At 42.2% G+C, this 15,831-nt stretch overlaps 1 protein-coding gene across 1 annotated transcript in view; it reads right to left on the bottom strand.

The window, feature by feature from the left end:
* Morc1 (MORC family CW-type zinc finger 1) overlaps nt 1-14,004 on the bottom strand; it is a 212,158-nt gene extending 198,154 nt beyond the window's left edge. Inside the window, exons 1-2 of the mRNA XM_031360105.1 lie at nt 13,907-14,004; nt 7,770-7,823 (exon numbers count right to left, since the gene is read on the bottom strand). Of these exons, the coding sequence (XP_031215965.1) occupies nt 7,770-7,823; nt 13,907-13,968 (116 nt within the window). The 5' untranslated portion in view covers nt 13,969-14,004. The remainder of the gene's footprint in view (nt 1-7,769; nt 7,824-13,906) is intronic.
* Between the last annotated feature and the right edge of the window lie 1,827 nt (nt 14,005-15,831).

The following is a 15,831-nucleotide window of genomic DNA, read 5'->3' as shown; positions in this document are numbered from 1 at the left end:
GGACCCAGGCTGGTTCACCAATTGTTTTTACAAATAAAGTTTTATTAGAACCCAATCATACTTATGCATTCAAGTACTGAGTATGGTTTTCTTATCCCTTCACCAGCAGAACTGAGTCATTTCAGCAGATGTTGGACAGCTTTCAGAGACAGATGTATTTATTGTCTGGCCTTCCAAAGAAAAAGATTTTGATTGCTGCTCTATGAGAAGAGATTAACAGTGATTTTGTTGTTGTTGTTGTTCTTTTTTCTCTCCCTATTTTCTCAGCTTGGTAAATTCATAGCTATTTCTTGTATTTCAAGATTTGTAGAAGTACAAAACTCTAAAGCAAAAGAAGGGCCCCAAATCCTGGCTTCCATATCAGGTGTGAGAAAAGACACACTGACAGTGAGAGACATGCTCTCAGCTGATGGCAAAGGCTGTGCACTAAAGGAAGGGAAAGTCTGAGGGAAAGATGGAGCTGCATCAGCTCAGTGCAGGTGCGAGAGTCAGAAGAAGGAGAGTGAGTACTGTAGCCAGGAGAACTAGTGACAGGGACTCCAGAACTGTGCACCAGTCTCAAACCATAAAGCACATCAAATAAACTGAGAGGAGGCACTCGATGCTCAGTCTGCCAGCCTGGTAGGGAGCCCAGTTTTTGCTTTTTTCCTATAACTAAAAATGCCTTAAGGCTCTCACTACATACAAATTCTGCAAGAACCCGAGTCATTTCACAAGTATTCCCTGTATATAAAGCAAACACTCAGTAGGATACAAACTTTAGTCTCCTCTAGTCCTCACTACAATCCTGTATGTAACTATCAATACTTCCACTATACAGTTGTGTCTTTTGCTAAGAACTGTGGATACATCGGGTGCTCAGTAAACACCATTGGACTGAGGTTAATGTTTGCTGGGTTTCTTTGATTGTTTCTTTATTTTTCTCTTCTTGTGTGTTACACATCTAATAAAAGGCCAGACCCATGAGAGCAAATATCCTATCACTGAGCCATACTCTCGGCAGAGACTAAAGTTTTGAAAGAAACAGTTTGTTTATGTAGACTGTTCACTAGATGCTTGAAGTAGCACTTCTCCTTCTGTCCAGGAAATGGTCTTTTTGGATCATGACTGTACTAGCCACACTTTTTATTCACCCTTCCTTCCTCTTCTCTATATGATATCCTTTTAAGATGCATAAGTTCTTCCACAGCCAGTCTCACAACACCTAGAGGAAGCTCCACTCCCAGGCGCTCTGACACACCCAGGATCAGAGGTGAGGAGGACCCAACATCTGTCCCAAATCCGGGAGTAACTGGGACCAGCAGGACCAGACACACAGGAACTCTGCCAGCATGGTGGCTCGGCTTGCTTCCAGTCTCTCTGGGCTGGTGTCCAGAGCAGACCTTAGGCGAAAGCTCTGCAGCCAGCCAGTGCAACACCCAGAGGAAGCTCCACTCCCAGGTGCTCTAACAAGCCCAGGATCAAAGGATCCCAGAATCACAGGATCACAGAGACAGCTTGACTTTGAGGAGTTCTGACACACCACGATAACAGGAAGGACAGGCTCCAGTCAGATTTAGCAAGGGCAGGTAGCACTAGAGATAACCAGATGGCGAGGGGGGGGGGGCAAGCATAAGAAAATAAACAACGCAAACCAAGGTTACTTGGCATCATCAGAACCCAATTCTCCCACCATAGCAAGTCCTGGACACACCATTACACCAGAAAAGAAAGATTCAGATATAAAATCACTTCTCATGGTGATGATACAGGTCCTTAAGAAAGACAAAAATAGCACCCTCAAAGAAATACAGGAGAACACAGTTAAAGAGCTAGAAGCCCTTCAAGAGGAAACACAGGCTGGGCAGTGGTGGCACATGCCTTTAATCCCAGCACTTGGGAGGCAGAGGCAGGCGGATTTCTGAGTTCGAGGCCAGCCTGGTCTACAGAGTGAGTTCCAGGACAGCCAGGGCTACACAGAGAAACCCTGTCTGGAAAAACCAAAAAAAAGAAAAAAAGAAAAAGAAAAAAAAAAAAAGAGGAAACACAAAAATTCCTTAAAGAACTACAGGAAAACACAATCAAACAGGTGAAGGAAATGAGCAAAACCATCCAGAATCTAAAAATGGAAATAGAAACAATAAAGAAATCAGAAAGAGAGACAACCCTGGAGATAGAAAACCTAGGAAAGAAATCAGGAGCCATGGATGCAAGCATCACCAACAGAATACAAGAGATAGAACAGAGAACCTCAGGGGCAGAAGACATCAGAGAAAACATTGACACAACAGTCAAAGAAAATGCAAAAAGCAAAAAGCTCCTAACCCAAAACATTCAGGAAATCCAGAATGCAATGAGAAGACCAAACCTAAGGATAATAGGTATAGAAGAGAGTGAAAACTCCCAAGGTAATGAGCCAATAAATATCTTCAACAAAATTATAGAAGAAAACTTCCCTAACATGAAGAAAGAGATGCCCATGAACATACAAGAAGCCTACAAACTTCAAATAGATTGGGCCATAAAAGAAATTCCTCCCATCACATAATAATCAAAACACCAAATGCACTAAACAAAGAAAGAACTTTAAAAGCAGTAAGAGAAAAAGGTCAAGTAAAATATAAAGGCAGGCCTATCAGAATTACACCAGACTTCTCACCTGAGACTATGAAAGCTAGAAGATCCTTCTACATACAGACCTTAAGAGAACACAAATGCCAGCCCAGGATAGTATGCCCAGCAAAACTCTCAATTATCATTGATGGAGAAAACAAGATATTCCATGACAAAACAAAATTTATACAATATCTTTCCACAAATCCAACCCTACAAAGGATAATAGATGGAAAACATCAACATATGGAGCAAAATTACACCCTAGAAGAAGCAAGAAAGTAATCTTTCAACAAATCCACACAAACCTAATTCTACCTCTTACAACAAAAACAACATGAAGTAACAATTACTTTTTCTTAGTATCTTAATATGAAAATTAATATTACCAACATATCCTAATCATTTGAAATCCAAAAATATGAGGAATTAGAAATTTGTTGATTGTCATCCAATGATCTCTCTAATTTGGTAAATGGAGAAATAGGTCCAACATTGTACAATCTACATACACTTTCAGCTTGTTTGTTTGTGACAGTGTCTGGCTGTGTACAACATAAGGGTCTTGAGATCTTGCTTCTCCTATCTCAGCCTCTCTATTAGTAGGATTGTTTACTTCATGTCTTTACACTATACTATGGTTTTAAGAACAGCTTATATATTTCAAAATTACTTATATACCCAAAAGAAACATAGACAATTAACTAGGGAGGTGGCTTGTAAGAGAACAACAAAGAGTGAGACTGAATGCTTTGCTTGACATTTGTAACTCTTGTATCAAGTTTGAAGAAGAGGACTTTATAAGATAGTCTTTCTCTGAGATGAATGCTTTCCCAAATTATCACAGCTAATGAACCAAATTCTTACCCTCACCTAAAGTCTGTGTCACCCTCCAAGCAGAACCATTGTACATTGAAACAGTTAGTGAATGACTTTATGGATAGACCATCTTAATACATACACATTTCTTAAATGAATGTAACCTGTTCTCTGTGGGTTGAGAATAAAGTCACTCACTCAAGTCAAATAGCTTTGACCATAGCAGGAAACCTGTATCTAAAAATCGTGCCTACAATTCATTCCTTGGTGCAGCAGAACTGTCAACTCTCAGCTTAGCTATGATGAAGGTAAAATACTTTGGTGATGTGAGGGTCATTGAAGTACAGCCTTATTACAATGAAATCCAGTGTCTAAAAATTGTTCTTATTTTGGGCTTGTACCACAGTAAGAGCCAAGATTTAAACTCTACTAAATACAAAACAAACAAACAAAAAGACTTTATATATTTATGTTCATTTAAGAAAATACTAGTAGTGATGTATTATTTTGAAATATACAGTTAATATGTTTGGAGTTATTTAAAATTTATATTGAGAAAAATATATTTTCACTATTGCTGTAGATGAGCATCTACATAATCTGTTAAAATGATTGTTGTTTTATATCAAACAACTTTTATAATACTTATTTTTATTGTTAAAATATTTTATAAATTTTAAGGAATATGATAAAAAAGATATTGTAGGTACTGTAGGTCTCTGGGAAGAGTTGGGGTACAAAAGGGAAGCAAGAATATGATTTAATTCTATTTTCTTAGAATATGTTTTTAAATGTTAACAAATTCAGATAAATTGAAATCATGTAAGTTTTCTCATCATAATGCAATAAAAGTTTAAAAAAAGACACATAAGTTCTAATCTTTACATCCACAGGAAATCTCTAAAGTCTTTGAATATACTGGAAAATTATTTAATAAATAAATAACAGGGATGTTTACAAAATCCTTCAGGAGACCAACTGAGCATCTTAAATAAAATATTAAATGTACATTTTTTATGTCTAATATCAGCATCTAAACAAGGGTCAAAAATATCAATGTCTGTCAAAGCCAGAAAGAAAGACCAATGTGGGCTGTCCCCTGAGGACAATGGTGGTATAAAGCCAGGCTGAAGAAACAGCGCAGTCCTACAAAGATGCCCGTCACATGCCACTTCTCCATTACTTTAAGGGAAGTCAGAGACAAGAGAGAGGAGATGGAGGCGGGCAGGGAGGTAGAGGAAGAGGGAGGGGAGGTGTCAAGGCAGAGGAAGGGAGAGATCACGCATGTTCATGGGTATGTGTGAGTGTCCACGTGCATGTTCACAGGATGACAACATTTAGAGTTTGGAGGAAATCTCGAATCTCATCTTCAACAACGCTGTTTATCCCTTTCAAGAAAAAAAAAAAATCTCATCACCAATTAGAACAGCCTGGCCGGCCATCGAGCATGGGGAACCTGCTGTCTCCACCCCCCAGCACTGGAATGACAACCACAGCATGCAGCCAGGCGGGGATGATGTGACCTCTGGGATCCTGGTGCTCACAAGACAAATCCTTTACTGAACAAGCCCCCGCCACACCCCCAGCCTGCCTCTTGCCATTTGAACCTTATCATCTTCCTTTTCTTCTTTCCAGGCTCAGTGCAAACAAGATATGGGCTGGAGCTGGGGCTTCACAAATGCTATCCAGAGAACTGTTTTCTCCATCTTCTCCCTCAGGCATGAGGCCAAGCCAGTCTTCCATTCCCCAGTCATCCTGACCATCCTCTGCCATGTATTCTCCTGCACCCTTCCTGCTATAGTCTGCTTTTAACTACCCTTCTCACGTAAGTGAATATGTGAAACACAGGAGAAGAGAACGTTGGCAACTTGGACAAATGTGTTCTTTCGGAGTCAGAGATAATGAAGCTCTGGGAAACGGAGTGTTCAAAAGCAGTCAGCATCGAGGGGTGTATGAGGAACCCTTGTAGGAGCATCAGTCACCCCAAATTACACAGAAACCAACCATGGTGATCCTTGGTCCTAACCCCATCCCTTGTAGCTCCGGACTTGAATTCAGTGCTCCTACACTGAACAATTTATTATTTTCTAACTTCCACAAAGAGAATTTAAAAAAAAAAAAGTGCTAGTATCTTATTCCCCTCTTGGTGCTTGGAGAAATTCCTAGGTAGTTAGCTAATTACTACACTCTCTGTGTGCTCTCACAAGACCATCTTATTTCTAAGGGTCGAACTGAGAGGCAAGCTCAAGAATCTGATATGTTATCAACTAGTGACAGGAAATCTAGCTCTCCCATTAAGAGCCTTCATCTGAAAACTACAGGGTGTTTCTTGGCTGGGCTTCTCTTGCTGCAGAGAAAGTAAGTGTTTTCTTATCACAGAAATAGAAATATAAACAAGTCAGTATTCAACTGAGCTGAGACATGGAGGTCTGAGCTAGGTATGGCGGTGTGTTCCCACAATCCCAAAACTTGGGAAGCTGAGGCAGCAAGAAATCATGAATTTGAAGCCAATCTGGACTATAGAGAAAGCCTGAGGCAGGCTGTGCTGTGTATTAAGAACATGTCTCAAGGGAAACAAACAAAACAAAACTAATCTTTCTAAAGTCTTCCAAAACACACTTCTGTATACTTAAGCCTTATTACCTTCATCAGACTCAGTAAAATGTGGTACTGGATTCTATAGCCATGTGGCTATCGAATAACTTTTAGCACAGAGTAACTGAACAACTTTGCAAAACTTTTAATAAACTACCTAGTCTCTCTGTAAGCCATGCCAGTGTGTATAGAGACGGTAGAATGATCCCTACTTCAGAGAGACGCATGAGTTATGTGCTATCAAGTCTTGGTTGTCAACTTGACATGTTTGGGAAGAGGGAGCCTCAGTCCAGGAACTTGTTCTATCACAGGGGCTTTCGAGGATTTTTTTTTCTTTATTTACACGTAAATTTCTCCTTTCCCAGTTTCCCATCCAAAACAAACAAACAAACAAACAAACAAAAACAACAAGAACAAACCCCTGTTGCCTCCCCACTCCCCCTGCTTGTCACCCACCCTCTCCCACTTATTGGCCCTGGCATTCCCCTACACTGGGGCACAGAACCTTCACAGGGCCGACCGAGGCCCTCTCCTCCTATTGAAGATCGAATTTGCAATCCTCTACTATACATATGCTGCCAGAACAATCAGTCAGGGCTATCGAAAAAAACAAAAACAAAAACAAACAAACAAACAATAGAAACGTGAGGATATTTCTTGATGACTAGTTAATGTAGGATGGCCCAGTCCACTGTGGGTAGTCCATCCTTAGGCAGATGAACCTCAGCCATATAAAGACAACCAACAAGAGCAAGCCAGTAAGCAGAGTCTCTCCATAGTCTCTGCTTCACTTCCGACCTCTAGATTTCTGCCTATGCTTCCTATAGTAATGGACTGGGACTTGGAAATGGAAGCCAAAGAAACCCTGTTTCCCCTCAGGTTGTTTCTGATCAGAACTTTGTCACAGCAACAGAAAGCCAACTAAAACAAGTTGAGATGCAGCTATAAATGAGTATAAACACATGGCATACAGGAAAAGATAAGCAACAGCTACTGATAAGTACAATGGCTTCAAAGACAACTTCAGGGCATGTTAAGGCATAGCGTACACTAATCTATACCTCAAGAATCAGCGAAATGAGTATCTGCTTTTACACAACTGCCAATAGAAGAGCAGACATCCATGTTCCTAGAGCTTCAGATGTAACACCCCAAATTAAGGAAGGGTATGGAATGCTCACATTTGGTCTTTTTGTATAGTAGTACATGGATTGTATAGGAAAGCAAATTACAGTACATTCCAAATGGGAGCTAATAGTTCTTAGGTCTCAAACCCAGGACAAATGCCTAACTGAAGTGCCTATTAATTTATCTAGGCTGCCAGCCTCCCTCCCTGTTACAAGGTCCTCCTGCCTGGGATGGCCCCTACCCTCAACTCTGATGCTCAGGGGCCCTTCCCTCCCCCCAGCTTCTTTCCTATATAACCCAGCCACTTGGGGCTATGTCAGTCTCTTATTCTCCTGGTCTCTGAGTTGCTCCTAGCCTCTTTGGCACCTGGCCTCCCTCCCCTCCTCACATGGCCCCTTTCAATCTGTCAGTTATGTTCATTCTAAACTCTCTCAGAGGTCTCTGCCTCTGTGCTCTATGTTGTATCTATAGTTAAAACAACAACAACAACAACAAAACTCCTCCATCCCCATAGGGAACAGTCATGTCCACCTTTTATTTCTTTATATTTTATTCAATAGCATTATAGTTTTATTTCAAACTATATTTGTATCTGGAAATTTCCCCAATGATCTTTGTTCACAGATACATCTTACCTTGCGTTGTCCAGCAACTCAGCCAGCGCTCCAAAGAGGAAACTGTGTGTTGTGCTGATGAGGAAATAAAGGAAGAAGGAAAAGGTGAGGCCGGTATGTAATCAGAGTAAGGTTTCAGATACTGTCAAATGTTCTGCAGCTCTTGATTATAGACAGGGGAGGGAGACGAACACAGAAGGAGAGGGAGAGAGGAAGGATAAATGACACTAACGATGCGTGACAAAGACACAGACATATTTACCTAAAATACATATAATATATAGGTGTGTAACACATATGTGAATTATATTTTAATTAAAATTAGTTTTAAAATATCTTAAAAACTATTTGCTAAGACTCTGAATAGACCCTATATACTGTAAAACTAAAGGAAGAACACATTTTTCCATTAATTTTCTTTAAGTTTTTTGTTGGTTTTATTTTTGACTTTTGTTTGCTTGTGGGCATTTTTGTTTTGTTGTTGTTGTTGTTGTTATTGTTTTGGTTTTGATTGGTTGGTTGGAGTTTGTTTGCCTGCTTGGTTTGGTTTTTTGTTCTGAGATAGGGTTTCTCTAAATAGCTCTGGCTGTCCTGGAACTCATTCACTCTGTAGGCAAGGCTGGCCTCAAACACAGAATTCCACCTGCCTCTGTCTCCTGAGTGCTGGGGTTAAAAGTATGTGCCACCACTGCCTGGCTTATCATTCAAAGATATATTTGTTGATATTTTTATGTGTATGGGCTTTTTGTTTGTAAGTGTGTGCTCTATGTGAATTCCTGGTTCTTGTAGAGACAAGAAGAAAATATGTGATTCCCTGGAACTGGAGTTACAGATGGCTGGGAGCTACCATGTGGGTGCTGGGAATTGAACTGGAGTCCTCTGGAACAGCAGTCAGTGCTCCTAACTACTGAACTATCTCTCCAGCCCCTTAGTTTGTTTCATTGTTAACATTTCTGTAAGCATACAAAGAAATGGGCTTCATTGCATGATTTTCATACATTCGTATGGTTAGATTTTGTTCTATAAACAGGTTTCACCAAAATATCCTAGTAAAAGGGAGACTCCAAGGAATGTATTATTGCTACAAATCACTCTGATCTTTTAAATTTGCCTCATAAATATGCACTCCAGTGGGTTTTTTCTAAAACAATTTTAATAAATAATAGTATTTAGAAACTAATCGATTTGGAGAATATTAAGAACCGGCGGATACAGAAGTTAGCAGGCACCCTGTTCACCCTTGCTCTATAATTTTGTGTGGAGCCTTTCCAAAGTTGAGAAGGCACTTGTGAGTGAGCTTCTCAGATGCCTATGGTGTCTCCCTTGAGCCCTAGCGCCATATTCTCTCCAGAACATGGTGGCTGGCCTTTCTCTGTGTCCCTCACTTCCAGTACTTGCAGAGAAGGGTGATCTGGGGGTGAAATCAGGCTCCTGTCAGGGTCAGGTGCTTGCTTTCCATTTCCTGATGTGGACACACAATCACCAACCTTAGGACACCATTAGGGAAGATCCAGCTTGCAATTTTCTCTTTATGTGTAGTAAACATGTAGCAGAAGCAAAAGAGAGCAGAAGTAAAAGAGACATTTACATAACAGCACACACACACGCCATAGTACATGTATGGGGAAAATCATCATTGAAATGCTTAAAAACTTCAGGCTGGGGGAGAGAGAATGGAAATGGAGGAGGGAGCATTTCTAGGAAGTAGGAAGAAGCGGGGAGGTCTCAGGGTGTCTTTGGGGTGACTCTAGCCAAGACTCCTAGCAGTGAGAGATATGGAGCCTGAAGTAGCCACCTCCTGTATCCAAGGAAGACTCCCAGTGGAAGGATAAGACACCGACTCACCTCAAAAAACCTTTGACCCAAAATGTGTCCTGCCTACAAGATGTACAGGGACAAAGATGGAGCAGAGATTGAGGAATGGCCAAAGCACCAATCCCTTCCACTATTAATGATTCTCTGTTGTGCTTGCAGACAGTAGCCTAGCATAACTGTCCTCTGAGAGCTCCACCCAACACAGAAACAAATGCAGAAACCCAGAGCTGAACTAGAGGGAGCTCGGGGAATATTGTGGAAGAGTTGGGGAAAAGATTGAGGGAACCAAAGGGGACAGGGACTCCACAAGAAGACCAATGGAGTCCACTAATGTGGACCCTTGAGGGCCCCAAGAAACTACCAACTAATAAACAAGCATGGGCTGGACCCATCTGCCCTGCACAAGCATATGGAGCTGACGTGCAACTTGGTCTTCATGCAGGTCCCCCAGTGACTGTAATGGGGACTGTCCCTGAATCTGTTGCCTGCCTGTGGATCCCGTTCTCCTAATTGAGCTGCCTTGTCTGGCCTTAGTGGGAGAGGATGCACCTAGTCCCACAGTGTCTTGATATGTCAGGGTGGAGTGATACCCAGGGGGAATCTTCCCTTTCTCAGAGGAAAAAGGGAGGGAGAGAGGGGGACTGTGTGAAAAAGGGGCAGGGAGGAGGGAGGGCTACAATCGGGATGGAAAGTGAATAAATAAGTTAATGAGAACTTCAAGCCTTGGGCAGCACCTTAGTTCAAATGTATTTAATAAAACAAACATGTCAAGCAATGGTGGTACAAGCCTTTAATTCCAGCACTCAGAAGGCAGAAGCAGGTAGATCTCTGAGTTTGAGGGCACCCTGGTCTACAGAGTGAGTTCTAGAACAGCCAGAGCTACAAAGAGAAACCCTGGCGAGATGGCTCAGTGGGTAAGAGCACTGACTGCTCTTCTGAAGGTCCTGAGTTCGGATCCCAGCAACCACATGGTGGCTCACAACCACCCGTAATGAGATCTGACGCCCTCTTCTGGTGTGTCTGAAGACAGCTACAGTGAATTACACTGGAGCTAGGAGGGCCAGCAGATGTCCTGAGTTCAATTCCCAGCAGCCACACACATGATAGCTCACGGCCTGTACGGGAGTACAGCTACAGTGTACTCATACACATAAAATAAATAAAGTAATAAATCTTTTTTTAAAAAAGAAAAAAATAAAATACACATTCATAAGCCAAATTTAACTTCAAATTCAGATGCTAAGGAAAGGGCTTTTGAATCAGTTCTTCTTTAAATTTTCTAATTTATTTAAAAGGAAGTCCTAGCAAAGGCAGACTGAGAGGGAGATGGAGGCTAAAGACAAGAGAAAGTTCATATTTATTCTCTCATATGTAAAGTCTAGAAGAGGGAGGAAGAAGAACAACAGGAAGGAGATGGGAAGGCTAGAGGATGTAACGAGGGGGGACATATAAGCAAAGTACAATGACATATGTGCATAAAATACTTTATTAAACTCAGTATTCTGTAGGCTATTTTGTTGCTGTTGTTGTTGTTGTTGTTTGGGTTTTTTTTTTTGGTTTGTTTGTTTCTTTCTTTCTTTGAGACAGGGTTTCTCTGTGTAGCCCTGGCTGTCCTAGAACTCACACTGTAGACCAGGCTGACCTCAAACTCAGAAATCTGCCTGCCTCTGCCTCCCAAGTGCTGGGATTAAAAGTGTGCACCACCACTGCCCAGCTCTGTAGGCTACTTTTAAATTAGCTTTTTTAAACCACCAAAATTCTCCTGTTAACAGATAGCTGTCCTCCACAGAAGGAAACCAGTATAAAAATAGAAAACACTGTTTTAAATAAAAGATATGCTCTACAAAATCATTACTTCAAAGCACAAGCCCTCCCAGAGAATTTAAATTTAAAATGCAGGGCTGGAGATATGGCACTGTGGTTCAAGGGCCCTTGTCATTCTTCTTAACTAAAGGATCTGAGTTTGAATTCGGTTCCCAGCATCCAAACTGGGTGCTATAACTGCCAATAGTTCCAAGGGTCTGACACCCTCTTCTGACCTCTATGGACACACACTTGTACAGACATAGAAAATACACACAGAGATTATAAATATTTATTTTTGTGTATATTATTTTTAATTAAAAAGTAATACATAACCAACCCATCAGGAATACATAGTAATTCTAGGCAAGCATTCTGACCCTAAGCTAGTCCCTGACTCTTCAAAGTATAAAACTTCTGACCGGAACTGCCATATAATCGCATGTGCTAGCTCACTGAAGAGATTTTTATAAGCATTTTCCATGTCTCCCTATGTACAGACAGGGTCTTTCCTTCTTGGAATTCGAGTCATAATCTAGACAGACATCATGGAGCACACAGAAAATACACAAACACATGGAAACGAGTTTCCAGAGCTTGGGCAGGGCTATCTTCATAGTAATAACAAGAAGAGTGATGGCAAAGGATGGATGGGAAGTCACAGAAGACTCTGACCAATACCTCATCTGACTCCTGCAGACAAGAACTCTATCCTTTGAAGGGCCAGGATGAAAACTCTCCAAACAGTTAAAGATCCCCAAAGCAGGAAAAAGAGATTGAGACCACACTAAACCTTTGATGGATTCAGAGGACAGGCTAAAGGCATGACTGGGTCATACAGGAATTCCTGCCCCAGTGGAGAAGGGTTTGTACAGGCCCAAGAGCAAGTGGAAGACACTAACATTTTTTTGATGAGCGGCCTTTCTATCTGGTTCACTTTTCAAAAGTTCAGCCTGGAAGCTTCAGAAAGCACAGGTCTGGGAGGAACTGGGGTGGGAAGCATAGCCATGTGGAGGGCGGTTTGCAAAAGAGATAAGGTAGCTTGGGCCGAAGTCAATGGCAGAAAGGATGCAAAGAATTTTTGACTGCCTTACAGAAAGCATGAGCTTAAGTATAGGGTATGGAGGCAGGTGTGGAGACAGAATATTGAATATAGCAATCTCAGAACCTGAGAGGCTAAGTCAGAGGGATTCGAAGTTTGAGACCACTCTGGGTTACACGACAAAAATATCAAGCAAAAGTTTTATTCCTATTTTTATGGATGAAGGTCGACCACTCTCCACCACTCTCCACAGCAGGTGTGTATCTGCTTGCACCTCCTATTCTCCTGGTACCTTAGAACCTCACATAGTGTCCTACACAATATGACAACCCTCCCCTGGATTTCCGTACATTTCCATTCCTGTGGTTAAAACTAGCTTCATTGATCATATCAGTTGGTACTTTCGGTAAATACAAATGACTAGGTAATTCTTAAACACCAACACACCACATGGATGGCACACCATCCACTGCTGTATTGTGCCGAACTCGAAGTGACAAATGATGCCAAAAAAATTCAGTCACTTGCCTCTGCAACCTCACTGCAGTGGCCATTTCTAACCCGCGGTTTTCTTTCTGTGGATTTCCATTACCCATTGCATTACTCCAAAAATATTAATCGGAAAGTTCCAGAAATAAGCTGTCCATAATTTAAGTGGTGTATCCATCTATGCAGCATCACTCGTCATGGTGTATGATTGTAAGTGGTCTGTATTATTGTCCTAGTTCACCTCTTATTCTGTCTCCTTCATCAACTTTACAACAGGCCTATATGCATAGGAAGAGCTGAAGATACACCCACACAGATAATTATCTTCATTTGTAGCTCTGCATTAACCCAAATTTTAAAGATGCACTTGGGGAATCTCTGTCAGTTGTCATGGTTAAGAACAGACTGTACTATTTCTTTTCTATTTTCAATTTTATGTGCAAAAGTGTTTTGGTATATGTACCTCTAAGGACCACACTGCGTGCCTGGTACCCAAGGAGGCCAGAAGATGGTGTTAGGAGTTACAGAGGGGTGTGATTCGCCCTGTGGGTGCTTCAGATTGAACCCTTGTCCTCTGGAAGAGCAAGCAGCCAGTGCTCTCAACTGTCTTGTCTTCTCTCTAGTCTGATGCCATAACAACTAATAAGAAGACATCAAACACATCTGACTCAGCACAGAAGAAGAAGTATGTACTACTGCCCACAGTTGTTGAAATCTACAGAGCTAATTACTGTGGATAGAAAGGATGGGGAGTAAGTGTTCTAATCTGCTGCCAATACTTACATCTGTTAAAAGATAAACATGAGACCATCCTTCCACTGAAGAGCATCAAAATTATTCGGTCTGTCCCCAGGTATAGAGTTATTGCTTTCCCACTAAGTACTCGAACGTAGCATAAATACATTCTTAAAGCAGTCCTACCAAGTCCATTAAGCTTTTGTTTTCCAACTGAATATGGTGGTGGCATATGGGCAAAAACTACCCCATTCCAACCCCTCTGGAAACTCACGAGTTTGCGTGGATGAAATCCAGATGGAGTTTAGCCCTCTGCAGCAAGGCGTATTTGTCCATGTCTTCTGGCGCGGCCTGCGGACACCAGAAGGCACTGATGCCTGGCCGGAAACTGTTGGCCCACGCGTACGTCCACGCCCACGCCCACGCCTATGCCCTGGCTCACTTGCAGAGCGGGAGCTCAACAGACTCATTCGCCCCCTGGTGTCCTCAGCGCGGAAGCTCACCCTGCAATGTGGCTCTTCTCTGGGAGATTCTGTGTTTGGCTTTGTTGTTGTTGTTGTTGTTGTTGTTTTGCTTTGTTTTGTTTTGCTTTGTTTTGTTTTGTTTCTGTTGGTGATGTTTGAGACAGGATCGCTCTTCATTGTCCTGAGTATCCTGGCACTCACTATTTAGACCAGGCTGGCCTAGAACTCACAGAGATCCACTTGCCTCTGGACTTAGAGGCCACCATGTTAGTCCACTTCTAGGAGATTCTTGAAAGCTGTTAGAAAGTGTCTGGCTTGGCCTCTTTTCAGAAGTAGGATTTCTGTAACCTCAGACTTTCCTCTTCCTGGCAGCTTTCCATCTGAAAAGTAGGGCACTGTAACTGAGTCAGAAGTGGGAGCTCTTACCCTCCCCCTTTCTTTACTACCCCTTCTCCCCAAACCTAGTTGAGTGCAGGGCTTGAGCCTCAGAAAGGTAAAGTCATTTCTCCTTGCCTGAGTGGTCCGCTTGCACTCCTGTGTCTTGGGTATAATTATGTCTCCTACATTGGGGAGTGGGGGAGAGGAAGGGGCAAGCAAGAGAAAGCTGAGGACAGATAACAGACTTAAGACAGGCCGTGATGAGCAGGCGGCGGTTCCCTCCACATTAACAGCTGTCGCCACCTGGAGGAGTCCCAAGCATTTTCTCTTTGTCCTCACACCTGCACTCCTGGCCTATGTCCAAATCCCATCAGTACACTCAACGGAGCCGTGACTTCTGAGTCACCAAAACCCAAGAGGAAGCAACTCTTGTCAAGGACTATGGAGGCACATGACTGATGGTAGGCTAGGAGATGACTAGACCTCTCTGATGTAGTCAGACTGATCTAAAGGCTAAGGCTGCTTGTCTTGGAGACTAATGTGGCTCAGTTCTGCTCAGCGAGTATTTCATATACTCTTCTCCAAGTCAGAGAGACAGGTCTCTGGAGTGGAGAGTCTGAAGGAGATGTTTGTGATTTCAAACTGTCAAACGGGCAATAAAGCCCTCAGAAAATGGAAGCAAAAATGTGAAGTGTGGAGCAGTCACTATTAGAAGAGAGGAAGGCTCTTTCAGCTGCTACGTTTATAGGAATCTGGGGAGGAAACAAGAATTTGGATTGCAACCCAAAAGAACACGTGCTCTGCTTTAATTTTAAGACTGGAAGTGAACATAAACATTCCGAGTAATTTCTCCTGATTGCATTTTTCTTTTAACGGTGGCTGGCATGGTTGGCACCCTTTCAATAGCTGCACTCCTTCTACTAAGCAACTGAAATGATCTTTCCCAAGTTTTCCCTCAATAGAACTTCACAAGTGATATTCTATTTTCATTTTTATGGGAAATAAATGCTCAAAGATCCCCTTCCAGATTTCTTTTATAATTCCCATTTCCGACTGCTGTCTCAGAGCAGCTTACTTGGGAGGGCTGGGGGCACCGGAGCCACTAGCCTGTAATTAGTAAAGGCTGTAATATCTACCAGAGGAAAGGATCCAATTATCACAGAAGTAGTCCTTCTAATAATCTGAGCAGAATCTTCCTGCTGTCAGTAGACAGCCCCACAGCCCAGGCAGTGCTGGTGAGTGTGATGATGGGTGGGGGACAGGGGGCATGGGTCTGTTAGGTTCCGCTAAATAAGAAGCCAAGAGTCACAGGGCCCCACTCCAAAAGCCTTGCCCCCAACATTTCAGCTCTGATTGT

Source organism: Mastomys coucha, unplaced genomic scaffold, assembly GCF_008632895.1.
Source record: "Mastomys coucha isolate ucsf_1 unplaced genomic scaffold, UCSF_Mcou_1 pScaffold12, whole genome shotgun sequence".
Lineage (NCBI taxonomy): Eukaryota > Metazoa > Chordata > Mammalia > Rodentia > Muridae > Mastomys > Mastomys coucha.
Note: the sequence above shows the minus strand (reverse complement) of the source record. Positions and strands in the feature narration are given on the sequence as shown.